Source organism: Zalophus californianus, chromosome 2 (genome assembly GCF_009762305.2).
Source record: "Zalophus californianus isolate mZalCal1 chromosome 2, mZalCal1.pri.v2, whole genome shotgun sequence".
In the NCBI taxonomy this organism is placed as follows: domain Eukaryota; kingdom Metazoa; phylum Chordata; class Mammalia; order Carnivora; family Otariidae; genus Zalophus; species Zalophus californianus.
The window spans coordinates 132228017-132254746 of record NC_045596.1 but is presented as its reverse complement, the minus strand read 5'-3'; the positions used below and the strand labels follow the sequence as shown (position 1 = coordinate 132254746).

The window sequence follows — 26730 nt, the reverse complement described above, 5'->3', positions numbered from 1 at the left end:
CAGTTGCCTGGTTCACCTGCCTGCCCCAAGTCCCGTTTCTAGACTAATGTGACAAGTCCTGCTGTGGGACTATGTCTGTGCCCGCACTGCCGAAAACAGCCATTCTTTGGACCTCATCTCACATTCTTCATTGATTTCCTTCTACGTGCTAGGTATGTTTCTGGGCACCTTACTAATTTAAGAGTCACACGTTATGTCCATGACCTCTTTTCTTCTATTTCCACATTAACACAAAATAAACGGCATTTCCCAGTTTCATCAATCATAACGATCTCTGCATTTTCTAGATCCACATCCTACATATATCTAGGGACATAAGCATTCCATCTTCAAAGCTTTAGTGTGTTTTGTCTTTTTCCTCCTAGCGTATTTGTAACATGACCCTGGGTTTGCTTCCTCAGAAGGCCTGTCAGAAAATATACCTGGAAAGTACTTGCCGATTATGGAAAGGCACAATTTTCAGCCATGTAGTAGAAACTTGCTGATGAGTCCCAAGTATTACAGACTTTCATCTTTATCTGGGTGAGACAAAATAAAAGGAATAGGCAAGAAACATCTTCCCATCAACTGGTGAAAGGAAATGTATTAAAGCATAATTAATGTAATTGTAAATTACAATTGTAAAAGGAAGTAGCTTTCAAATTTTATCACTAGTTGTGATACATGTTCTATATATGTTCTAACATGAATGTAGAAATTCAGGGTGAAAATAAATAGAAATGAAAAATTTAAATTTAAACTTAATATATTTTTATATAAGAGTACGAGAGCATGTTTCCTAAAGCACTTAATGAAACAGTGAAGATTTAAAAAAATGATGACTCAATATTTCTGAGAAGAAAAATCAGCCCTACCCCGCAAGTGAAAGTCCCTACAAACTACAAAGATGTAGCCTATCAACTATAGATAACATCATCCTAATTTCAATCTTTGCTTTTGCTTGTTTTTTTTTAAGATTTTTATTTATTTATTTGTCAGAGAGAGAGAGAGCACAAGCAGGGGGAGCAGCAGAGGGAGAGGGAGAAGCAGGCTCCCCACTGAGCAAGGAGCCCGATGTGCGACTCGATCCCAGGACCCTGGGATCACATGACCTGAGCCGAAGGCAGACGCTTAACGGCTGAGCCACCCAGGCATCCCCTAATTTCAATCTTTGATATTGCAGAGGACATAATAAGACACAGAGCTCAAAGCCCTTTAGAAGAATAAATCCTGAATAGATTCTAAAGCGAATTTATAAAAAGCAAACCAAACTCCATAAATCTGATTTCCATTCTATAATTTATGTTTGAAGGAAGTAATATCACTACTAAAGTATGAAACTAAAATAGAGCAAGCAGGGTCACATCATAAAAAAATATTTATTAAAAATAAAGAAAAGCTCGTGCACCTGGCTGACTCGGTGGGTTAAGCATCCATCCTACTGTTGATCTCAGTTCAGACCTTGATCTCAGGGTCATGAGTTCAAGCCCCACATTCAAGCCCACCATGGAGCCTACTTTAAAAAAAATAAAGTTGAACAAACGTCCTATTTCACTACGAATAAATGTATTAACTTCAAATAATACATATAAGAAAATGTACTCAGAATGAAAACTTGCTTTTCTTGAGCACTTACTACATTCCTAGTAGGTCATTAAATATTTTTATAGAGACAATATCACATTATTCGTATTTCACAAATAAGGTAATTAAAGCCAGGAGAGGCTAACTAGTCTGTCCAATACTACATAGCTAACAAGTAGCAGTTAGGATTCCTAACCAAACACAAGAATAATAAAGTAAAAAATAAAAAACAAACAAAAAAAGGTCAGCAAGATCTTAACCTACATATTGAATGAGTATCATCAATATAATGTAGTTATTTCAAAACTAAATGTAATATTGGAATGTATTCAATATTAAATGATATATTACCTTGAACAAATGCCTCAACCATCATCAGCATTAGCTAGAAATTATTACTATTGCACCTACCAGGTCTCAATTCTTTTTTCTTAAATAAAACAAAATAGGAATGAAGTTATATATGATGAAAAAAATAAACCAGAGCATGAACTCATGTATTTGGAGAAGCCTGAGTTGAGTCCCTTACTTAGAAAATAAATGAATAGTTTAATTATCATCTTTAAGTATATGGAGTCCTATCAGGCTGAGGAAGCAAAGAATTTTTTTTTTTTTGCTTCTTTTTCAAGGGTTGAATAAAAGAAAGGATAAATTACAGTAAGACAAATTAAGTTAGACATAAGGCAGAACTTCTTGACAAGAAGAGTTATTTTGTGATTAAATAGACTACCAGGAGAAGTCTTGAAATCTTTCTCCCTAGAAAGCATCCCCCAAAGACTGACAATTTATTGCCTTTACTATTTAGCATGGCATCCATCCTGGGGTTCTGAGGTCCTGATATTTTATCATTGGATTTCATTTCACTTATCATGTTTCTAGTAATATAACAAAGTCTCTTCATCTTTCAATTTTACCAAGTTGTTGAGTTTTAACAGTTTCCCCCCAAGGAAACCCTGTTCTCAAGCCATTCAGAAAGCATAAATATCCTAATAAGGCATATAGGAGAAGATTCAAAGGGACTGTTCTTAGGTTGGATTCTACTCCTTTGAATGACATGTAACTCCAAGTCTATTATCACCAAGATAAGGAGAAAGGGAAAGCAGAGTGTTTCGTTTTGTTTTATTTTTCACAAGGAAAGCAGAGTTCATTCCATAGATGTATATTGGACCTGGCAGCATAAACAAACACTGAAGCATATGATACCACCATAATTACCTGAAAATAAAAACAGTAGTGGGCCTTGGGGATTACAGTGAGAACCACAGCTTCCATAGAGGGTCTAGTACCCTCAAAGCAGTAACTTTACTCTGTCTGCTACCATTTTAAAGTGTATGAAAATACTCACCTCATGCACTAGGTAGCTCTATTATACAAATGAATTGAGTAAATATAAATTTTTGGAAAATGGCAATCCTTCTGATATTATGTGATTTTTAAGCAGCTCTTTTTTCAACCAAAGAACATCATGTTTTGGCCAAGGCAATGAGGACCGATCAGCAGATGAGCACATTAAATTTCACATTTCTTTCCACACTTGCTTTCAGAGGGGAGAGTAATCATGGAGCCGCCAACATGGCTTCCGGGATGACCTCATTCATCCTCACTATGAGCAACTAACTCTGCCTCAGCGGGAATGAAGCTAAGAGGGAAATGGTGACCCCTCCCTTACCCCCAAGGCCAGACTTTCTCCATTCGTGATCTCCTGTTTCTCACAATGAAAATTTCAGAAGTCAAAGATGACAGATGCTTTGTTCAAAAGATTGTTGCAGCAACAAGTAAGGGACAAACTTTGAGGATCCTGAATTATAATGTAACTGTCCTATCAGTAGCCTCATTTATATAGGGCCATTCACAGCACAACAGACCGAAAGTCCCTGTAAGCATAGAAATTCTTTGTTGCCTAAGACATTTCTAGGGAGCTGTTCATACTGAACAAAATAAAGGCAAATCCAAATCCAATCCAAAGAAAATAATTTTGTCATCCTACAATGATTTTGTGAGTACCGCAACTGTATTTGCTTCTTCCTATCGAATATTTTTGCTGACATTCACTCTGATAAAGCGGAGTTGTTAAGGGATAAGATCTTTTTACTGTTTACCTTCCAGTCTGAGATAGATTTGAATCTTGAATATGCATAAGTTAACACACATGCTGCTTTCCATGATCTACAAAGAACTGTGTGTTTTGCCTCCTGTACTACTCTCTCGAGCTTCTTTGGCCCACTCTCTGGCTCTCTTACTATGCTGCAACTCCTCTGGTTTTCTCCTGAAGAGTAATCACACCAAGAATTTTCTCTTTCAGGCTCTTTGTACTTCCTGTGGCTTCTACCAAGGATGCTCTTTCCCCTGCCCTTCATCCATCAGGCTGATTCTGGTCTGCCTGGCCTCTGCTTAGGTCTCACCTCCCCCAGGAATGCACCTAACATACTGTCTTTTTCTAGTTCCTCCATCACGTGTCCCTACTGTGTTCTTTTAAAGCATGTAACCCAACCTATAATCGCCTCTTTTCTATTTGTTGATCAGTTTATTATCACTCATCCCAATCTAATGTGGGTTCCATGAGGATGTATACCTTTCCAATCTTCCTCACCACAACCTCCTCAGTGCTGAGAAAAATGGTACCTAGATTCCACTAAACCCGTGTGAAGCCTAGATCCATCCCAACACACGGCCAAATTGTGTGTACACTATGCACAGATACACAGGACAGCCCTGTGCACTTCTCATTTCTCTGTCTTCTTTGGCACTTGGACCTTCCCAGTGAGAAGACTGGCAATACACCAGTGGAAAAAATGTAGAACACAACACAAAAATCACTGCTTAAACATCCCAAAGGAGCTTAATGCCTTTTGGTGCTTTAGACCTTTCTCATTTAGGGGATATCCTCTAGAGAAGAAATAAAATAAAGTGCTTTGTCCTTCAGCTGTGCCATCATGAACTAGAATTTGTGGAAATAAGCATTTTTTTACCCCTCAATTTGCTCCACAGAGTTTAAAGTAATGTCGGTTTCTCAGCCTTTCAAATCCAAGGTTATTTATCAGCATAGGTAATTACAAACATTTCAAAGCAAGGTGAAATTCTTTCTATTCTATCAGACTACTAAAAAGAAAAAATAGAAAGCTATTTGAATTGCCAAAACTGGCTCAAATCAAACAAATACAGTCAATTTTCACTATTCATGGATTTTGCATGTGCAAATTCGCCTACTCCCTAAAATTTATTTGTAACCCCCAATTCAACACTTGCAGCCCTTCTACCCAATGCCCAAACGTATGGGGTGCCTGGGTGGCTCAGTCGTTAAGCATCTGCCTTCGGCTCAGATCATGATCCCAGGGTCCTGGGATCGAGCCCTGCATTGGTCTCCCTGCTCAGCGGGAAGCCTGCTTCTCCCTCTCCCACTCCCCCTGCTTGTGTTCCCCCTCTCGCTGTGTCTCTCTCTATCAAATAAATAAATAAAATCTTTAAAAGTAAATAAATAAAATAAAATGCCCAAGCATAACGCTGAACACGATCCCAGGACAGGTCGCAACTGTCAAGTATTCCTAAGCATAAGAAGGGTGTGATGTGCCTTACTGAGAAAATGTATGTGTTAGATAAACTGCTCAGACATGTGTTCAATGTGAGTGGATCAACAATATGTATTAAATAAGGTGTCTGAAACTCAAACACATATCAAAGGTTATGTATCAATCAGTTGATGGAAACATTGTGACCAGAGAATCTAACTCTCTACTTCCTTAGGAGCAATGGTTCAGTATTCCCTAATTTGGGGTTCACAGTGATTTTACAGAACATAACTATTGTGAATTAACTTTACACGCATTTGGTGAGAATCAACTATAGATACATTTTAGGGAAGAGATGTTAAATTCTTCAGATGAGTTAAAGAGAGTAGCAATCTCACCAGTACCTCTATCATCAGAAAGTATATGAATCAATCTTCCTGATTTTCTTTAGAAAACAAAAAATTATTTAATAAACTGCATTTTCTCCCAGCCACTAATGTATCATTTGTGTGACTTTTTCATTGTACTTTCATTTTCTGCGATGGCCTCCATTATCAACAAGGAAAAGGGCAAATAAAGGTTGACAATAAAAAATAAAATCCCTAAATCTCCAGGCTTTTTCTCTTCTGTCAAATATATTTATTTTTTTTCTGAGTACCCCTATTTGATAATTAGTGGTGCACTTATTAAAATATAGGTGAAGCTCTAACCTGACTGATTTTTAGGATCAAGAACCTGGAAATGAAGCTTATCATGATCATCACATTCAAAATTCAAAACCCATACACCTAAGATGAAATATCAAAAAGATAGAAAACATTCGACTATGTTGCCAATGTAAAGAAAGAGTCTTTCAAAAGAATGAGATGGCAAGGGTAAGAACTGTGAATATATAGGTTTCATAGAACTGTTGTAAAGAGGAAGGAAAACAATTTATAATTAAATACAAGAAAGGGAACGACCAAGATGAGAAAAGAATCAGTAATGTGAAATGGGCAAAACAAATATCTCTTATTATTTATGTCATTGCTCACATTTTCTTGCTCATCTGTTTCCCTCATTTTAATGATTAGTCTTTGCTTTTTGTATTGTTTACATCATCACTCACAAATATGTTTCCCTCACCCAGGGATTTTCTGTGATTTCCACAATACCACAAAAGCTATATTTTTAAATAACCATGAAATGAGTAGGAAGGGAAAAGTGAACACTTGATTAAGCATCATTTAGAAATAACCATTGAGGATAACCTTAAAATTAGTTAGATGTTCTATATAGCAAAATTAATGCTATATGATTTATTTTAATTGCAATATACTAGTAAAAACAAAGTTTAAGGGTATAGTATGAAGAAAACTGATGATGGCTTACTTTCAAATGTTTATATTATGTTATATTAAATAATTCTAAATGAGCAGGAAAAAAGTCAATCTAAATAGCTATCTAGAAAGAAATAATTAAATGGAAGAGGGCAAATCCTCTGAGTAATAATTGCTAAGAATTTCCTAAATCTTAAGGAAGAATCTGTTTTCAAATAGAGTGCTGAGTAGGATGGAAAAAAAATTTCCATACAGGTGTATAACTGTGAATTTTTAGGAGACTAAAGATAAAGAAGACCCTGAAAGCTTCAAGAAAGGAAATAATAAATTCACAAAAATAAGAATTAGACTTCTCAACAATATCTGATGATAGAAGATAAGCATGTGATTCCTTCCAAGTTCTAAGAAAATACAATTTTCATCCTAGGAATCAATATCCACCACAGTCATATATGTATATATGATAAAGTTTTATTATTTTATTACTTATTATTTTCACAAAATTATTTTAAAGGAAATTAGTCTGCACTCTTTTAAGTTGTGCATGGCCATGTGAATAGTTATAACCAACAACATAGAAGGTGAAGTATCATGGACCTTGTCTGGGCCAAAGCACTTAACACCTGGATGTTTAACTCCCTAGCCCCAAATTCTCCAGCCACAGTTGTCTTGGATAAATAACTCATGCCAGTCAATGGGAAAAAAATATCAAGATGGTGATGAAGACTGAGCAAAAGATCTAATAAACAATATGTGAAAAAAGAAACCTAAATGTGTAATAAGTATGAAAAACTTTTATTGACAAAGAAGATTTTTCTAGCTATCTAATACATAAGGACTTTTAAAAATAATAACAATAATATTGAGGGTCTGTGAGATTAGACTTTTCATAGATTGTTGATAGGACTATAAATTGGTATGAATTTCCTTAGTGTATATCAGAAATAATTAAACGCTTCAAGGCCTTTGATCCTATAATTACACTTCAGTCATCAGAAATGAGGAAAAATGCATATGCAGAACGGTTTTCAATTGCAGCAATATTTTATAATGGATAAAAGAAGGATTCAAACAAAATCTGCAAAATTAGAAAATGATGAACTAAATTATAGGTATGAATATTATAAAGCTATGAAAATTAAGTGTACAAATGTCTTTATTGCCATCCAAGAATGTTTCATGTACAAAAGCACCAGAAAAGAACACACGTAACTTTTAAGTGATTATTTCTTGGTTAAAATTAGTGATGATTTTTATTTTCTTTTCGATTTCTTAATATGTAACTTTTATAATTAGGAAAACTATTCTAATCAGAGCCTCAGGAAGTTTTTATGTTAATTTTGGAGGAAATTTTTTTCTTTCCTTTTTTTATATGAACACAGTTGACACACAATGTTACATTAGTTTCAGGTGTTCAAATAGTCATTCAACATCTCTATACGTTATGCTATGCTCACAAGTGTAGCTACAATCCATCACCCACCATACGATGCTATTACAATACCATTGACTGCATTCTCTATGCTGTGCCTTTTATTCCTGTGATTTATTGATTCCATTAACTGGAGGCCTGTGTTTACCACTCCCCTTCACCCATTTTGCCAATCCCCTACCCACCTCCCCTCTGGCAACCACCAGTTTGTTCTCTATATTTACAGGTCTGTCCAATTCTTCTTTTCATTTATTCATTTGATTTTTCATTATTATTAATAATTATTATTATTATTTCATTAGTATTCATCACATAGTTTTATTTTCATTATTGTTCATTAGATTTAGAAATATATTTAAATAAACATGTCCTGAATTAGATTCACCTCAGGAAAATTATGACGTCCAAGAGACTTGAAAAAACTTAGAAATAAATAAAAATGAACAGAAAAGAGACAAATATGATCGAGTGCTTTGAAATAAAAATTTGCAAAGAAAACTAAGAGCAAATGGAAAGTTAATACAAACGATGAGGTTTTAAATCAAAACAAAATTACTATGACATATATTAATAAACATTTGGACACAATTGAACATACGGCAAAAGAAAAGCAGAAGTAATCCCTTGAAATAGAATAGAGACTGTGTGTTCTACGGACCATTCTTGAAAAATTTGCCACCTTGGTCTAACTTCATTCCGCTCCATTATGACACCAGAGAGGCATTATGGACACTGTTTAGTGGCACTTCACCCATTTTTAATAGAGTGGCACCAAATGGCTTTTTCTTCCTCACTTTCCTTTGCCTTTATGACTAGGGGAAGAAATGAGACTAAACCAATGTTTACAAAATATTTAATTTTTTACACGTTACCATAAATAATTATTAACACTGCAGTTCTATGATGTATTTTTTATTTTCACCCAGGTATATGTTTTTATCCATCAAAAGATATATTAAAACATAAACAGATGACTAGAGTCTTTCAGAGACTTAAAGAAATATATTTATAAACTCATTATCTTAAAAGTTAATATCTTCCCATTTTAATGATCATGGAAAGAACATGTATTAGAAAATGTATGCCAGAAAATGAACTTAACTATGTTAAGTTCATTCTGCAAAATACGGTGATTAAAGATTTATAAATTTCCCTGATGTTTGGCCAAAAATATACAATGCATGTCATATACCATAAGGCAAATTGAAAGTATTTTCTGACGCAAGTGATAGGTTAGTGTTTTATTTAGCATTTCAGATTAAATAAGATTTATATCATAAATAAGTTGATATTTGGCTTTAGAGAGACCATATAACTAGTTCTTATGTGAATCCTCAACAAATTGAGGATGAAACTATATGTTAGTTAATAAAACCATGAGTATCTGAGTTCCTTTACCTTTCTTCATTGCATATGGATTGCGGTCTTTAGTTTTAATATTCTATTTGTGAACACATATGGATTGCTACACTGAATTAACTTCAAAGTGATATTCAAAAGCCAAGTCATAGTCATAACCCATTACTTAAACCTTGATATAGGCAGAGAAATATGCAAAACTAGCAGTCCATTTAAATGATATTAGTGCTGTGACACAAGCCAAAAAACATAACAAAATCCTTTATTTATCCCTCTGGGCTCAGTTAATGTTCAAAATCTGACATCCTTTTATCACTCTGAGGCATAGTGACACAAAAGCACAATTTATAAGAACAGCACTACTCAGGAAGGAAGTGTCTTACATTACTTTACATTCCTTTGTCTGTAACAGAGTTTCAATCTTGTTTATTTCATTTTCTGGGTAAATTCCCTGTTTGTTTTTTTAACTCCCTAAAGACTTGTTTACTCAAGAAAAAACTTAGATGGCATTTCAAATCAATAAGGAAAAAAAAATGCATTTTTTAGTATTCGGTGTTGTAACAACTGGCTAACCTTATGAAGGAAAAACTACAGCTAGACCCTTACTTTAGTATTTATATCAAATAAATCCAGATGAATCAAAGATTTATTCTGAATCATGAAACCAAAAATAAGATGAATACTAATTTTAAAAATGAACAGTTGTTTTTCTTTAAATAACTTTAAGTGGGAAAAGTCTTGCTGAGCAAGGCACAAAAATCCTGAAGCAATAAAATAAACAATCTCTAAATTTGACTAAAATATAAGAATATGTGTACTGATATGAGGAATCTGAGAAACAAGACAGAGGATCATAGGGGAAGGGAGGGGAAAGATGAAGACGAAACCAGAGAGGGAGACAAACCATAAGAGACTCTTAATTTCAGGAAACAAACTGAGGGTTGCTGGAGGGGAGGGGGGTGGGAGGGATGGGGTGGCTGGGTGATAGACACTGGGGAGGGTACGTGCTATGGTGAGTGCTGTGAATTGTTTAAGACTGGTGAATCACAGACCTGTACCCCTGAAACAAATAATACATTATATGTTAACAAAAAAATTTAAAAAATAAGAATATGTGTATTCTTAAAAATCATGAACTGAAATTTTGACTCTGAAAAATCATAAACAGGTTAAAAGAAAAACAAAAATACCCACATAACACAACAAAGTATGTTACTTTATCATATGTATCCATAAGTAATATAGATCCACAGCCCAACAGAAAACTGGGCAAAGTTATGAACAAGTATATGGGCGCACACACACATACACACAGAGATGCAAGTAATAATGTTAAGAAACTTTTAGCATTAATAAAAAAAATTATCGTTTTAAATTTCAGCCATTAAGTACCAGAGGAAAGCTTTAAAATTTTCAGTATTGTACACTACTAGTAAGATCAGGAGAAAACAGACACACTCATGCACTGTAGGTAGGATTGTAAATTGATATGCCTTTTTTGGGCAGTTAACACAATTTCAAATTCAAACACCTTTGAATCGGTTATTCCACTCACAGAAATCTATTCTGCAAACTCATTTGCACGTAATATTAAAATAGATAGCAAAATGTAGAAAAAAATCATCAACAAAAGATAGGGCTAAATAACAAGAGAATACTATGCAAGGACTACAGAGAAAATGGAAACTGTGCAGATAAAAGAAGCACTCCAATTTTTGTTAAGTTAAAAGCAATAAAGATACAGATAGCACAGTTCATATATTATACTAGAATTTCTAGAAACCATGATGGTTATAATCTGAAAGAAGTGGAATTGGGGGAGGGAAAAAGACTCAATATTTATTATATTCCCTTTTGTAGTGTTTAAAAAATTACCATATGCAAGAGTTATTTTGATCAGAATTTTTAAACTTTAAAATATTAAGACCTTAAGAATCTAAATTCTAATTTTTCCATGTTTTAAGTTTTAAATCATTCAAAATACCAAAATGTTATTATTCACAAATATTTTAATTCTTTTATATTTTCTATATATTAAAACTACATAATTTTTTAAAAGATTTACTTATTTATTTGAGAGATAGAGCATGAGCATGGAGTTGGGGGCAGAGAGATAGGGAGAGAGAATCCCAGGCAGACTCCCTGCTGAGCACAGAGCCTGACTGGGGCTCAATCTCAGGATCCTGAAATCATGACCTGAGCTGAAATCAAGAGTCAGATGCTTAACCAACTCAGCCACCAATGTGCCCCTACATCAATTTTTTAGATAATTACAATCTTCTACCTGAAATACTCAAACCGCTATAATAATCCAAGTTTAGATTTTATAAAATCTGTCCTAACATTACAAGAGAAGTAATAATATGTTAGTTCAATAATTTCAAAATAACTATACATATCAATATTTTTAACTATTTCATAAAACTTATTATTGTAAAAATTATAATTTATTTCTTCAGTAACAAGCTAAAATAGCATTTATGGTAATTATATAATATGCCTACATCTAATTAATTTATATAAAGACCACCCAAAAATTTCCATAGTGTACACCAGTTCAAACAACTTAAAAGCTTTTGGCAGAGAAGGAAAAAAACAAAATCATGCAAAATAATATGTAAACAAATCTGATTTAAAAATTACAATTCTTTTTGACAGATCTTCCATTCACATTATAATTAATATCACTAGTTCCTCATTTGGCTACCTATTTTTCAACAATATATTCTAAATCACTATTTAAGATCATTATTTTTCAGCTTCCATCAAGACCATTTTATGTTTTCTTCACAATTTTTGGAATTACCATTTCTATTAAGATATTTTGATTCATATCTAGTTCCAAGGTACTTAATAATATTTATAAACAGTCTAGAAACCATGACTACCCTACATACACTAACATAATAAGAAAATCACTTAGCTAACCTAGATTAACTACTACGTTTGCCATAAAAAAGATTTTGGACCCACTGAATAATTTCCAATACAGAAACCTTATCTTTCTTTGTCATCTCAGATATCATCAAGGGATTGGCTTTGAGCAGATATCTACTAAAAGTTTGAGAAAAGAGGTAAAGAAAGAAGAAAATCCTGTAAGTTTTGACACAAACTAACAAGGTAGACATGAGTATTTTGAAGACAAGCATTTGACTTTTATCCAATGCATTCTACCTCCAGTCCAAATCAAAAGTTATCAGTATAACTTTACCTTGTAAATATATGGATTTCTTTTAAAAGAACACTTTTGACCCAAGTTCTGACTACACTAAAGATTTCATATGCTGATTACTGCAATATGAGGCAGCATCAGATTAATGCAAGTCAAAATGAGGTAATGAATAGTTTATAAACAAAGAAAAATTTTAGTTCATTCATGGGATTTCCTTATTTTTACTTACTGTCGGTTACATCCCCTCAAAAAGTTTCTATCCATTCTCCAAAAGAAGGAGAGCCTCCCTTATTCATGCTGAGGAAGAAACTTATAAGGAAGATGACAATGGGCCAACCAACCAGCAGCAAGTTGCAGATAATTGATCCACAAGGAAGAAATCACAACGAACATATCTTGTGTTTAACGTCACGCTATTCATGGGAAATATCTACCATCATTTCTACTTGCTCAAATATATTGATGGTAAAAGTGGTAACTGAATAAAATCAGATATTCACAATTAAAGCTAACCAGAATCTACATTTTTGTTAACTTATTCATGATTTTCAGTTTGTTCTGTTTATCTTTTGAATTTTAGGGGGCAGGTTTGTGGATCAAGAATACCCTAAAATTATTGTAAGGTGTGCATATTCACCAGTTTCCTAAAAAATGATAATAGAATAAAATCCTAGTCTCTAATATTAGTTGGAATGGCCATATTAAAGAAGCTTATTAATTTGAAAATTACACAGAGAGGTAAATTAGTTCTCCTTAGCTACTTTCTCTTTCATGCATTCTAAAAGGATGGAACCAAGGGACACTTTGGTAGCCCAGTTGGTTAAGTGTGTGACCCTTGATTTTGGTCAGGTCATGATCTCAGGGTCCTGGAATCGAGTCCCAGGTCTGGCTCCCTGCTCCGCGGGAAGGCTGCTTCTCCCTCTCCCACTCCCCCTGCTTGTGTTCCTTCTCTCACTGGGTCTCTCTCTGTCAAATAAATAAATAAAATCTTTAAAAAAAAAAATCACATCTGCTCATCTTAATACACTAGCTTCACTACCACCTAGGACTGGGGAAAGGCTCTGGCCCAGGAAGCAGCAGGCAAGAGCTCCTCCATAAACCTGCAGTAGCTTAGAACAATTCACTTAATTTCTGTTTCCTCATCTGGAAATCCATATAATAATACCATTTATCCTATAAACTTTACAGAGCTACCTATAGTAAAGACCAAATGGATGTGGAAATGTTTTGAAAAGATGTAAGTTACACATAAATACAAAGCTATCAAATACATAAGCTCTCTGAAGGCAAGAGTTTAAATCTCTTCCGTTGCTGTGAGCATGCTGTTTAGTTCCCAGTAAAGGGCTAGGATACAGAGAGGAAGGGAATATTTGGACCATTTATGACAAACTAATCAAGGCCATTTATTTTCTCATTTAAACCTCCAATAATATCAGGTATAAGGAGGAAACAGCCTCATCCTACAAAGAGAAAAAAACATGCTTTGTATCATAAAGCTACTGATCATATTCAAACCCGTATTTGCCTGATTTCAAAGCCTCTGGTCTCTTGACAGCTTCTCATTTAAATAAATATAATTTAATTAATCAAGTGAAATAAAACATTAGGAATCTATAATGTGTACAGTTCAAAAAAGATATCAAATGATATCTTAATTATGTGCTTGAAAGATCTACCAGGGATAAAAGAGTTCCAAATTGCTGACATCCTAAATGTAAGTGATATGCTACAAAGGGAAAGCTGTGGTATCACCCGAGTTTTGGTACCTCAGTCTTTTCATACTTTAGTGCACCAAACATAATTTTAATTGGTTTTTGTGATTTATTTTGCTAGTCTCTTCTTTGCCATGAAACACATATGCCATGCTTTGCTACACAAACAGTAGAAAAAGATTCCAACAAGAAACCAGAAATGCATTTTTCTTTTTCTCCCACCTCTTACATCAATACGCATCAAAAGTACCTAAAGATCCTAACACAGGAATAATAAAAGTTCACTAATTTTCATGCACTTAGATGAGCCACATTACACAGTGTTTTATGTCTACTGTGTATCTTCAAAACAGTTCTCTAATGTATGATTGATTCCCTTTACAAAGGTGGAAACTGAGACTCACCTAGATTAAATTTGTCTAATGTCACTCATCTAACAATAGGACTAGAATCTGGTTCCAAGTTCAGACTCCTAGCCAATGCTATTCTGTCTCACATGTTATCAGGGCTGCAAACTGCGTGTGTTTATCGTTAAGATGACAACCCTTGACGTGTCTGTGTTCTTAGTATAAAGATGAGGATTTATAGTCCTTCCCATCAAAGAACTAAAACTATATCATTCCTTGATATTCCCTGTGAATTGTTGCCTCTCTTCCTAAAATTTCCTCTGCATATGTAAATCAGTAATAATACCAGAAATTTGTAAAAACAAGTGAAGCTATAAATTGTGAAAGTGCTTGGGAATTATAAAGCTCAAATCTCCATTTCCTATGGAAACTAAAAACAAGATTAAAACTTTTCAATTCCTCACAAGACAAGACATGAATAAAGAAAAAATCATGACATAAGTTGAAAGGTATCTTTCAAGAAAAACGAGCAAAGCACACACCTTTCCTACCATCCCTAGAATCATCATTTCCAGAACTTTCTTTGCTAAAGGCTTGCTATGAGAGATTTTTTTAAAGGCAGCCCCTCCCCCCAACTCTAGAGTTGTAGGGGTACTTCTGTGGTAGCTGGATCATTGAAAACAGTCCCTCTAAATATCTGTAATCCACAATAAATAGCTTACATGAAGCCCGTGAGGAGTAAGTTAAAAATGTTCCAAGTTAGTATCACTAAAATATATATGACAATATTTTCAAATATATTGACCAAACCGATCATCCTATACCTTATAATCCTTATTCTTTGGATTGAAACTACCCATTGTGTTCAGCATTTCAGTGCCAAAATGGCCTTTAAGAATTTTTAAATAATTCACTGTAATGACAAAATTATATATTGGTTGTGAATTATCATTAATTTTGTTGAATATTCGGGTGCCTGGGTGGCTCAGTCGGTTAAACGTTTGCCTTTGGCTCAGGTCATGGTCCCAGGGTCCTGGGATCGAGCCCCGCATCGGGCTCCCTGCTCAGCGGGAAGCCTGCTTCTCCCTCTGCCCCTCCCCCTGCTAGTGCTCTCGCTTGCTCACTCTCTCTCTCAAATAAATAAATTAATTTAAAAAATTGTTGAATATTCTTCTAAGATGCTAATATATTTTAAATATATCTGGGATTGTTAAAGTATTATTTAGATGTTAAAGAAATGGAATATATTATCACAGGATAACACACTAAAAGACAAACTTTTCTGTGTTCTACTGATGAGCCCTATCAGCATTTATCAAGCAGTTGTTCAGTTGCTACAATGTCTCAGGTACCCCAAGCAGGAGGTCAAGTTTACTATGATTCAGTGCATGCCCCTCCTAAATTCAAAGTCTAGTGAGATGTGCCACATTACATATTTTTATCTACAATGCTTTCCAAAATTTTTTCAGACAGAATTTTACCTCGTAATTACCAAGGACAAATTTTTTTACCAGCTCAGAATGATAAAGTGCCTAAAATTGGTGTTTTGCATAAAAGGATGCATAATGTCTCCTTTCCTTCTTGTCTCCCTGTGGAAGTAGTTAATAGTTTCTATTTGTCAAAAGTAATATTGATGTAAGAATTCACCATTTTGTAGTAGTTCAATGCCAGTGTAGATGAAGACTGACCATAGACTTGCAAACTGGGGGACTCCAAGCCATAGAGAAGCTTAAACAAAAGGATTTCCACTTCCCAATTCCTACTGCCCTACCTAGTGCACCACATTACACTGCCTTTTGGAGTTTACCCTGCTTTCCCATGGCCCTCTTCCCACTCTGGCAATTTCAATTTACAATAAAGAAAAAGAAATACTTTTCCCCTTGGCCTGAAGATATTTATTTCAAAATATTTATTTCATTCTATCCTTTTAGTCCTGCATAAGAAATAAAAAACATAATCAAATTGCTGACATCCTTAACTGCAATGAACTAAACACCAGGGCTAGGGGAATTGCAAAATGAAAACTAAATCTGGAAGAGAATAGGATTGTAATGTAAAGCTTTAATATCAGCTGCAAAGACTTACAGGCTGAGAAAATCGTTCTTATATCAAATTATGTAACTTGAGTTTCAATTAAATTTATGCTCAAGTTAGAAATGATCAACTAATGGGGCACCTGGGTGGCGCAGTCATTAAGCGTCTGCCTTCAGCTCAGGTCATGATCTCAGGGTCCTGGGATGGAGCCCCGCCTCGGGCTCTGCTCAGCAGGAAGCCGGCTTCTCCCTCTCCCACTCCCCCTGCTTGTGTTCCTTCTCTCGCTGTGTCTCTTTCTGTCAAATAAATAAATAAAATCTTTAAAAGAAATGATCGACTAAGGCCAGATTCTCTTGTAAGGATGAAGAATCAGGTAACACTTCACTATATCTTAATAATAAGCCTACAGTTTATTCAGTTTATATAACCATATTTCTATCATTTCTATCAGTATAATTGGGTATTTATAAATATAAGACCAAAAATATTTGCATTCAAGGAGCGTGTTGTGAGGTTCACTGAAATTCAACCGGAGTGAAAGTATCAGAGGACCATAAAACAAGTGAGTATCAGGGACACCTGGGTGGCTCAGTGGGTTAAGCATCTGACTTCTGCTCAGGTCATGATCTAGGTCATGATCTCAGGGCCCTGGGATCCAGCCCATGCATCCTGTTCCCCACTCAGTGGGGAGTCTGCTTGTCCCTCTGCCCCTCCCCCTGCTCATGCTTTTTTTCTCAAAAAAATAAATAAAATCTTTTTTAAAAAGTGAATATCGTAGTATTTATCAATTAAAATTAATTATACATGAAGGGTTAATAAATTCCATAGAAAAAATATGATAACATATTCAAAACATTTTGGACACACTAAAATTTAGGCACTTAGTTCAACACAGTTTGTGCTCATATTTTAAGTACTGAAATAATGAGGAAAAAACATAAGTATTAACAAACCCATAAACTACATAACACTATGATTTAAAATTCTTTAAAAGAACAATCTAAATAGTAAAACTATGATGAGTGCATGCGTCATTTATGAGAGAAATGTGAAAAGATATGAAAATTAAAGCGATCTAAGAAACTATCTCTTTATAAATTTCCTTCCTATAATGAACCTGTATTCTCTCAAATCTATTTGTTCTATACGGTTGAAGACACTTACAAATTCCAAGGCTCTCAATTTTAAAACTGTCTTTGACCTTAAGCTACAAATCAGTAGTAAGCATTTTAAATGATTTTTTTTCAATGAGTTAATTAATGTCCAAAAACTAAAAGTCTATAATAACAAGTTGAGGGGTTTTTGCTGAAGCAAATTATCCATAGAATAAAAACAGGACAAAGCTAAATTACCGGAAAATAAATCTTAAAAGTAAAAAAAAAAAAAAAGCATGCATATAAAAATACTGCACACATTAGCACAAATATTAGAGCAACTGGTCCACAACAAGAGACTGTGTCCATAAACTCATTCTGAGATATCCACTAAAAGAAAAAAGAATTTATAATTTGGTAGTTTTAAAAAAATTTGCACTAAAAGATTAACACAGAAAACTGTGATATATTATATTGTGGGGGTAGGGGGAGACTGACAATTTTGTGGCCATTCAAGGAATATGTATAGTCACATTTTGAGAAAAGTCCAAAACTAAAATGGAAGCTGAGCACACCCATAACTCTCAGGGCCCATATAATGGAGTCTTGAATTCTAACCACTAGCAGCATGGCTTTGGCATCACCTGAACAGCATTTGTAAATCCTCTTTAAAGTGTGTATTCTACTTTTCAGCAAATTGCTCTAATATATAGCAATGTATCTTAAGGAATAAAGATAACTTTGAACATATCTAGCTTGTAGATGAAAATGAAAAATATATGACACCTCTATCTAAATAGGCTATGAGGCAGATGCCAAGTAAACTGTTTCTTTTGAAACCAAAATGGAAAGGAAAAGCAAAATTCTGACTTTTCAAAATGTATAATTCTACAATAAGAAAATCTGCCATAATATTAAATGTGTTTAATGGATAAATAATCATTAAGTCCCTCAATGCACTAGGAACTAGGCTAAGGTTTCTGAAGGATACAAAGACGACAATGGCATGATCCTGCCTCCTTTAAGAAGGCCACATTTTCATTTCCCAAGTTAATTTTTAAATGTTTTCATTCTATAAATTAAAATGATCAAAAATGACAAAATAAATTGAATAGTACTGAAAAATAATAGGTGTCAGACTCAACGCCACTGTGAGAACCACACTCATCTTTTTTTTTTTTCCAAATTAGAAAAATCAACTTTGAAAAACATTTTGATGTTTGAAATGTTTTAAATCAGGGGGGATTTTGAAATTTTAACTTCGAATTCAACAACTAATTACCCTATTGTACTGAAGAGACCTACTCATATAAGAGGTTTCGGATTAATTACTCAAATCACTAGAGAAAAATCTCAGAAATTTTGGCTGAAAACTGCTATAATAAAAGAGTTAATATTTTAATCATATCTAGGGAAACTTCAGTAGAATCCAGGTGGAAAATAAAAAGGAAAGGAAACATAATTTATCCAGTGGCCATTACCATCCCAATAAAATGTTTAAATCGAATACAAGATTTTAGCTCTGTGTAATGTATCCTTTGTTCACTTAAAAAAAAAAATCTCTATTTAAATTTAATTTTATTTCCTGTATTTGCTCTGCAGATTAAGTATTTCCATTGACTCTTTTTTAAAAGGGGAGGGCAAAGAGGAGGAAGAGAGGAAGAGGAAGGAAAAACCATATTCTCTGAAAACAATTATACAGCAACACATGTTGGAATAGTTAGGAAACAATTTGTTCTTTTCAGCCTTCCTTAAAATTTGGGGGGCCCTAGGGGAAGTTCAAAAGTTTGTACAGTGTTACTGGAAGAGATTATGAGGGGATCTGAGGTCTGAGCATGAATCAGCATTCTGTTGTCATAATGTCACAGTGCAATGACCTTATCACGTTAAAAGCTTGATGTGAAACGGAAATGCTCCATACCTCTTGAGTCAGCGGGTTAAGCCTGCAAGACCTCAAAAAGGAATAGCACAGGAATAAATTCTCCTTAAGTTTCTATCATTTCATATAGTAGTTTTTTAATTTAAATACTTATTTTCTCTTATCCTAAAATAGAATGTTTCAACTGATGCAATTCTTTGATTTCTGTTTAGTATAATGTATCATTTTCTTGAAATTCTCTTGTGATAAGTGAAGTACGAAAGTTTAACTACAAAAAAACCTAATGACAAATTAATTATTCTTACATATCAGGACCTATTTCTTTCTTTGTAACCTCCAACTTAATATAACAATATTTACACCACCAGGTTTTAAGGTATTGTGTTCTGTTACACGTGTTCATGGTTTTCTTCATACCATGAGTTCTTATTTTGGCTTAACAGCATCCAAGTTGATTCTAGTTTTGTAAAATTTTTACATATGTTGCTAACTCCAGGTTTTAGTAATTGCCTCATTAAAAATGGCAAGACATGATAGCCCATCTATAACTATATATAAACATATCCATACTCACACATATACATACATACAGTTGCATTCATGCAAAATGTAATAAAGGTTTAGCAAATATGAATTAATTCAGTGAACACAGATATACAATTTCAAAAATTCACAACAAAAATTCAATGATAAATACACCTTAAAAATGATATCTGAAGAATCAATGTTGAAAAGCCAAAAAAATAAAATTTTAGAATTCTCTCTCTTCTGAGAGCATTTATAATCCATGCTGTCTTTTTTAATTATTTATTATCATATTAATCAATTTTACAAGGATATTCAAGATAATCTATATAAAATCAAAGGCACTCTGTTTTTAAAAGACACTTTAGTTGTTTTTCAAAGAATTTTAAATGAACTTTTTCAAAGTAAATGTCATTTATATATTTTTTAAATTTCTCTAAATAAATGTGTTTACAGGGTTTCAAAAGGTATTTAGTGTGCGTAACAGTTTTATGAAAGAACAATATTTTCTCCAACATCCCCATCTGCTGGCTTAGAGAAAAAATGGATTTTTATCTGTTATTTCTTTAAATATTTTTATAATTTATTTTATCGAATTGAAATATAAAATTAGGTTATTTTAAAATAGACTAATAGCAATTTGTCAAAGTCATTCATGAAAAGAAATAGAAAGGAAAGATTTTGAAGAGGAAATCTCATATTAATCATTCTAAAGCCCTATGGGATCCAATACTCATGTTTGTAGCTGCTTTAGACAGTTTTGTTTTAAAGAAATTTTGGTAATGAGCAGAGTACTAATTTCTTAAATTTTTTGAGAATGTAAAAATAGTATTTTCCTCAAATCTGCTGTTTTGTTAAACTATATACAATATGTGGTATGTACATATATGACAAAATCAAATTTATTATTTTCAAAAAATCTGAGTTTCTGTAATACACTGCTTCTGTATAAGAACAATTAGAATATCGTCACATCCTCAAAGGTTCTTAGGTAAGACCATGGTGGCCAGTGCACACTGAAGGCCGCAAGGTCTACAAGACTTTGAAAACTATTCAGAGGAGTACAGAAGGACAAGGTTAGAAAAAAAATGAATTTCTATGAGAAAAGTATTCGTTTATTCTCTGACAACCAGAAGGCACTCAAGTAATATTGAAAGAAGGAAGAGAGTACGGAGGGAGGGACGGAGAAAGGAAGAAAGGAAGGAAGGTAGACAGAAGGAATGGAGGAGGGAGGAAAGGAAGGAGGGAGGGAGGGAGGAATTCTTGAGGTCCATCACTAGTCTGAACTGTTGAACACATCGGATGCTAGTTGTTTTTTTTTTCCTCCTGGGTTTATGGTTTGTATTTTCTCATATTAAAGGTTTATGTTTTAACAGCTTTCAAGAAAAAATAAAAATCTTAGTACTATCTCTAGCTAAGAAGAAAAAGAAGAAGGAAAGGAAAGGAGGACAGAGGAGGGGGAGAGTGAAAGAGAAAGAAAGAATTGGAAATCTGTCTTTTATTTCCTCAGGTACCCATGAAAACAAATGGGAACAAACAGGTACTTTCCCTATCCCACTGTGACTGTGAAAGGGAAAGATGTGGGAGTTGGTGCCCTGCACATTTTACCCAGTTGACAATATAATGACTTCACTTCATTTGCATAACCTTAACCCATTTGGTGGACAGCACTAGATCCTTACATCAGAGTCAACCTAGACATTTCCAAATAAGTTCCTTTATCTCAGGAATAAAACTAAATTAGTAAACTAATTTCTCTTCTATCTTGAAATTTTATTGTTGTTATAAAACTCCACTTTCTTAATATATACATTTAACTCTGGGATTTTTACAATTTAGCTAGGTGAAACAACAAGCTACTTTATGAAAGTTGATTGATGATACATATTTTAATAATGGAGTTAAAAAATAGAATTCCTAAGATTTCTGGAGGAAATGAGAGGAAGTCATTTTGGTTTTAGCTATCAACATATTTGATGCTGCTGCTTCCACTTCATATAGTAAAGAATCATGGACTCCCCTGACCACAAAAGCAAGCAAAGGCTAAGCATTGGAGAAAAACCTTAAGCAGGATTAAAATGATCAAGACTCACCTTGACAAATTTAAGATTAGAGATTTCCATTCATTTCTTGACTACTGACTTCATGGTTGTAGTTTACATGAACATAAAGAGTTAAACTAATTTCACATTTTTCTCCTGCCCTTGGCAAAACAAAAAGAAATGAAGAAGGATACAAACACTCCAGTTCATTTTACAAGCTCTAGATTGTGAAAATCCTAAGGGAATGAAGAAACTGAGTCCCAAATGTTATTTGCTCAGTCAATGAGTCAATGTGAACTCTAGAAAATTCTATCCAATATGTCTCTTTTGTATAACAGTGCCTCATTAGTTCTCTTTAACAATCAATAAGATTACTTATTGCATGGGAGTGGCACATGCCAAACTTGAAAAGGCATTCAGTTGCTTACCACAATTTGTTTTAGTTTCTCAGAATAATAACCCAAGGTAGAGTAATTTTGGGATCTGGAGGCATGCATTTTTATTTCAGATTCATCTTCTGAGAAAAACAAAAAAATCTGCAGAAAATAAAGATTTGATTTTCCCCATTTCTCAGAAGTATGGTCAAACAAATTAAATTGTGTGTGTGTGTTTTCGATGAAATTCATGTGCCATGGATATATTCATTCTGTGGAAATTCATGGAGTTATATATGTGCTGATATATATACATTTTCTGTCTGCATAACTTATTTCAATACAATTTATATTAAAAATAAATCTATTCAAAAATATGGAGACTGAAGACCTAAACCAGTCACCTAACCTAAACCAAAAATAATCTTTAATCTTTAGAAAGCCCCAGCACAGTCATTCAACATCTCTTAGAATCAAGGAATATTCATTTTGTTCAGTGGACATATCTGTTATTTTCTCAGTTAGGCACTCTCGTTATTTTCACCAATGAGTGAACTTCTCCAACACTGACCATTTTCAACAGTGTACCTGTCAATTACTTTCACATTGTTTTAGAAATCTACATACTCCCACTAATCACAGTCTTGTCTTAGTTTCATTACTTTTCAAAGCATTTTCACACTAGTATACAATTATATACAGTTAGATCTTAGTACAGATGTAGGTTAAACTCATAATTCAGGAAAAAATAGAAATTTGATATCAAATCAAGTAAATAACCTAAATCTGGTTGGTTAATAGGTCAAGTATAAAAACCTTCAATAATTAAACTACAGCGGCTTCTTTGTATGTATCCATGTACTGAAATTTTTCAAGATATTCTTAATGTTCTTTTACGGAAAATTTTTTTTAAGCTGCAAATCCACCTTGTCTCATCTATCTATCTATCTATCTATCTATCTATCTATCTATCTATCTCTCCCTGCACGCCTGTCCCTTCAGTTTCTTCTCTCCTTTGGTATCAACATTCGAAGAAAACATATAGCAATGAAACCTTCTTAAATAGGTTCTTTATAAACAACTGGATTCTAGACGTCTAACATGACCATAATAATGCCCCTGTTCTATCAGTAAACGAAAATTGTTTCACTTCTTCATCCGAGCGGTGGTAGTTTCAAAATGAGTTGATGATGTTCCTGATATCATAATCAGGGTAACCTATCGAATATATGATTAAGGCTCAGTGTGGGGAATTGAGATGACAACCACTTTGCCTAATGTGGGAACACAGCAGTTGGGCTTTTTCTGTGGTAATTTTCCTCCAGCTCCTCTACACTGTAGCCAAAGTGGAAGGTGAGCCATCTGCGACCCACCGCCCGAAACTGTTAACCATTTAATCAAAACTGAGAACATTAAGGCAGAAAAGAATCCCACAACCGGGTGGGCAGGAAATGGTGGCAGCTGCTGAGAAGAGGGCAGGAAGGCACAGTGGCGGCGGCTGCACTGCGCATGGCCGTCGCAGGGGTGGGCGCGCCGGGACAGGAGCCCGCGAGCCTCTCCACTGAACCTTTTAGAGACTTAATGGCTTGGATTCTATTACTTTGTCTGAAGCCTTGACAGAGCTTCATCGCCTGTCCCGGAACCCTGAGCAGAGTGATAGGGCTAATACGGATAACTGCAAAGACTAAAATGGCTGATCAGCGACTTCTGATTTCCAAACTCGGCCGGATCCAGCTGCTTTCGGGTCCTTCTCCTCTCGCTGCCTTTGCTGGAGCCCCGCTACCGGAGAAAAAAGCGCACCCGGCCGGAGAGCTGACCGCGGCGCCCACAGCAGAACGGCCCCCTTCAACTTAGGCTGAAGCTCCGCCGAGCACCAAGAAACTGACAGCGCTCCCGCTCCGCCCCTCCCCGACACGGCGTGCGGTGGGCCCGCGTCAGCCTCGCTCCTCGCGGCGCCTCGCCGCGCCCCTCGGGTGGGCGTTATGTAACAATCCCGAGCCCAACTCCAGAACCATTTTAACAACTTGTCCCGTCGAAGCGGGGAATATAGGACTCGCGGGGCCCATACAATGAACCCGAGCTGGGCCTGTGGATTTAAATCCGGGGTCAGGAGAGGAGTGCAGCCGCCGGGGCAGGCGGCCGGGCTCTAGCAGTCGCCGGTGGGATCTATCCAGCAGACCGACTGTGCGCCCGGGGGAATAAACGTGTTGTCTGTGGTCAGGGTACCACCAGTCGCGCAAGGGGTGCGGGGGGGGAGGGGGAGGGGGCAAGGAGGGCTTCTCTTGAAGCACTCAAGATAAGCTAGAATCCCCAGAACCTAAGGAAGCCCCCTCCAGCTCCAATCCTCACCCCACTTCCCTAGTGCGCACACTCTTCAATGCCTTTTGCTCCCTCTTCACCCCCTCCCCGCCAGCGGGGGTCCCCGAGATTGCAGCCACTTTCTCCCTACGCCGTCACACGCACGCGCGTGTGCAGTCACTCACACCCACACACTGACACACAGAAACACACACACACCACCCCACACTCGCGGGCGCTCCGCGGGCGGCATCCAAAAGACATGAATATTCATTACTTACAAGCATTAGTGACTGCGAAGCTGTTTGCTACCTCCAAATTGTCGATGTGGGGAGTCAGTCTGAACTCCGAAGTGGAAAACTGAACCATTCCTACCCGAAATGCACTGTATTCCTGATCGGCGCCCCTGGGAAATAGACCCCCTGCAAAGAACAAACACCAAGCAGAACAGTGTCAGTGCCAGGGAAGGAAAGGAGGGGAGCCCGCTAGCGCCCAACAGCCCAGGAGTCTCTTATTCTCGCTAATAGGCCGAATAAACGCATCAAGGGACTCGGGCAGCGGGGAGCTGATCTCCAAATGGAAGCTAAGGGGTCAAGACACAGATGAGAGTCTGAGGGCAAGGTAGGTGGCCAGAAACGTTAGCCTTTCCCGGTAACCAAAACCTTTTCATTCAGACCCCCTAGAGGACCTGAACAAACAGGAAAATGTTGCTTGAGGCAGAATTAATAAAATTTGGGGATCAGAAATGAGAACACCTTTTCCTCTATTGTATCAAAGCCATAGCCTTTTCCCTTTGCTTCATGCTAAGAAAAACATGTATATTCTAGGCAGTTTAAATCTGGAATGCAGTCAAGGTATGACATAAGTCTACATGACATGAATTAATTTGTCCACTGTGAACAAAGATTACCACCAAATTATGCACAATTCAAAAGCAGAGCACAAAGGGTACCTACCTATCTGTATGCTGTTAGAAGAGACACCAAAAATCAGTCCCCATAAAACAGGAGAAAGGAGGACAGATATATGCATAATCTTTTGCATTTCCAAGAAAAGTAGAGCATCCACAAAATACCCCCCTTTTTTTTTTTTCCTTTTCCTCCTCTTTCTTCCTTGGCGGTTTTCCTCAGCAAATTAGATCCTCTGCATTTTGAGACAGCAATTTAGCACCAAGCTCCTAAAAACCTGAAGTGGAGGCAGAAGAATTCCTATTTCCCAGGTCCTGCTGGTGGCTGCTGATGCCCTGCGCCCTGTCCCTGCTCCCGAAGTCCGGAGGACCGGCTGGATGCAGTTTTCAGCGGAGCTGCCGCTGTGGTTCCAGTGTCTTGGAATATTCAGCACCCTCCCATGCACTCACACACACTCACCCTCTCTCGCGCTCTCTTCTCCCTCTCCCCTCTGTCTCACACACGCGCGCGCGCGCGCACACACACACATACACACACACGCAAGTCACAGAGGAGCAGGCAGTCCCGGGCGCGCGTGCGCGACTCGCGGCAGGCTGCTAGCGCGCGCGTCCAACCCCTCCCCCGCACCCCGCACCCCGCACCCCGCACTGCCCTGGCAGCTTCGCGTGCGCGGCGTTGAGAAAGAGCGGCTCAGAGCCGGGCAGCCGCCACCCCTGGGCTAGACCTCGGGTCTCGCGAGCCGTCGCGCCCACCGAACGCTTCTGCCTTTCAGCACCGAGGACAGCGCCCCACTCCTCGCCTCGTGCTACCTTTGTGCCTCCGCAGCAGCTGCCGCTGAGATGCTCCAGCCTGGACCAAACGCAGCAAAGCTGATTTCCGGCTGCTGTGCAGAAGCCGAATTGCTAATTGTTGCCGGTGAAGCGTTTTCTCACCAGGCCCTACTGTTTTACATTTTAAGTAATTTTTGTTTTCGTTTTCTATGGCCTGTGAAAACTCACCTAGCAATGTAGAAAAGCTATCATCCTCCTCACCTGACCCAGCCAAAAAGCAAACAAGAAAACAAAATACCCATCGAAGAACTGTTCCAAAATCGTGAAGTTTTGCTAAATGTGATGTAGCCAGAATCCAGGGACAAACCCAAAATTCTTTCTTTAAAGGCTAAAGCC

The 26730-nt window shown here is 36.2% G+C and overlaps 1 protein-coding gene across 3 annotated transcripts in view; it reads right to left on the bottom strand.

Annotated features, from left to right (window-relative positions):
- The window catches only part of GRIA2 (glutamate ionotropic receptor AMPA type subunit 2), a 149446-nt gene extending 123346 nt beyond the window's left edge, over window positions 1-26100 (bottom strand). Inside the window, exons 1-2 of one of the 3 annotated variants that reach the window (XM_027598314.2) lie at window positions 25613-26100; window positions 24938-25078 (exon numbers count right to left, since the gene is read on the bottom strand). In XM_027598314.2, coding sequence (XP_027454115.1) covers window positions 24938-25078; window positions 25613-25700 — 229 coding nt within the window. In that variant the 5' untranslated portion in view covers window positions 25701-26100. The remainder of the gene's footprint in view (window positions 1-24937; window positions 25079-25612) is intronic. The other 2 variants (XM_027598313.2, XM_027598312.2) reach the window with 2 other exon arrangements.
- Between the last annotated feature and the right edge of the window lie 630 nt (window positions 26101-26730).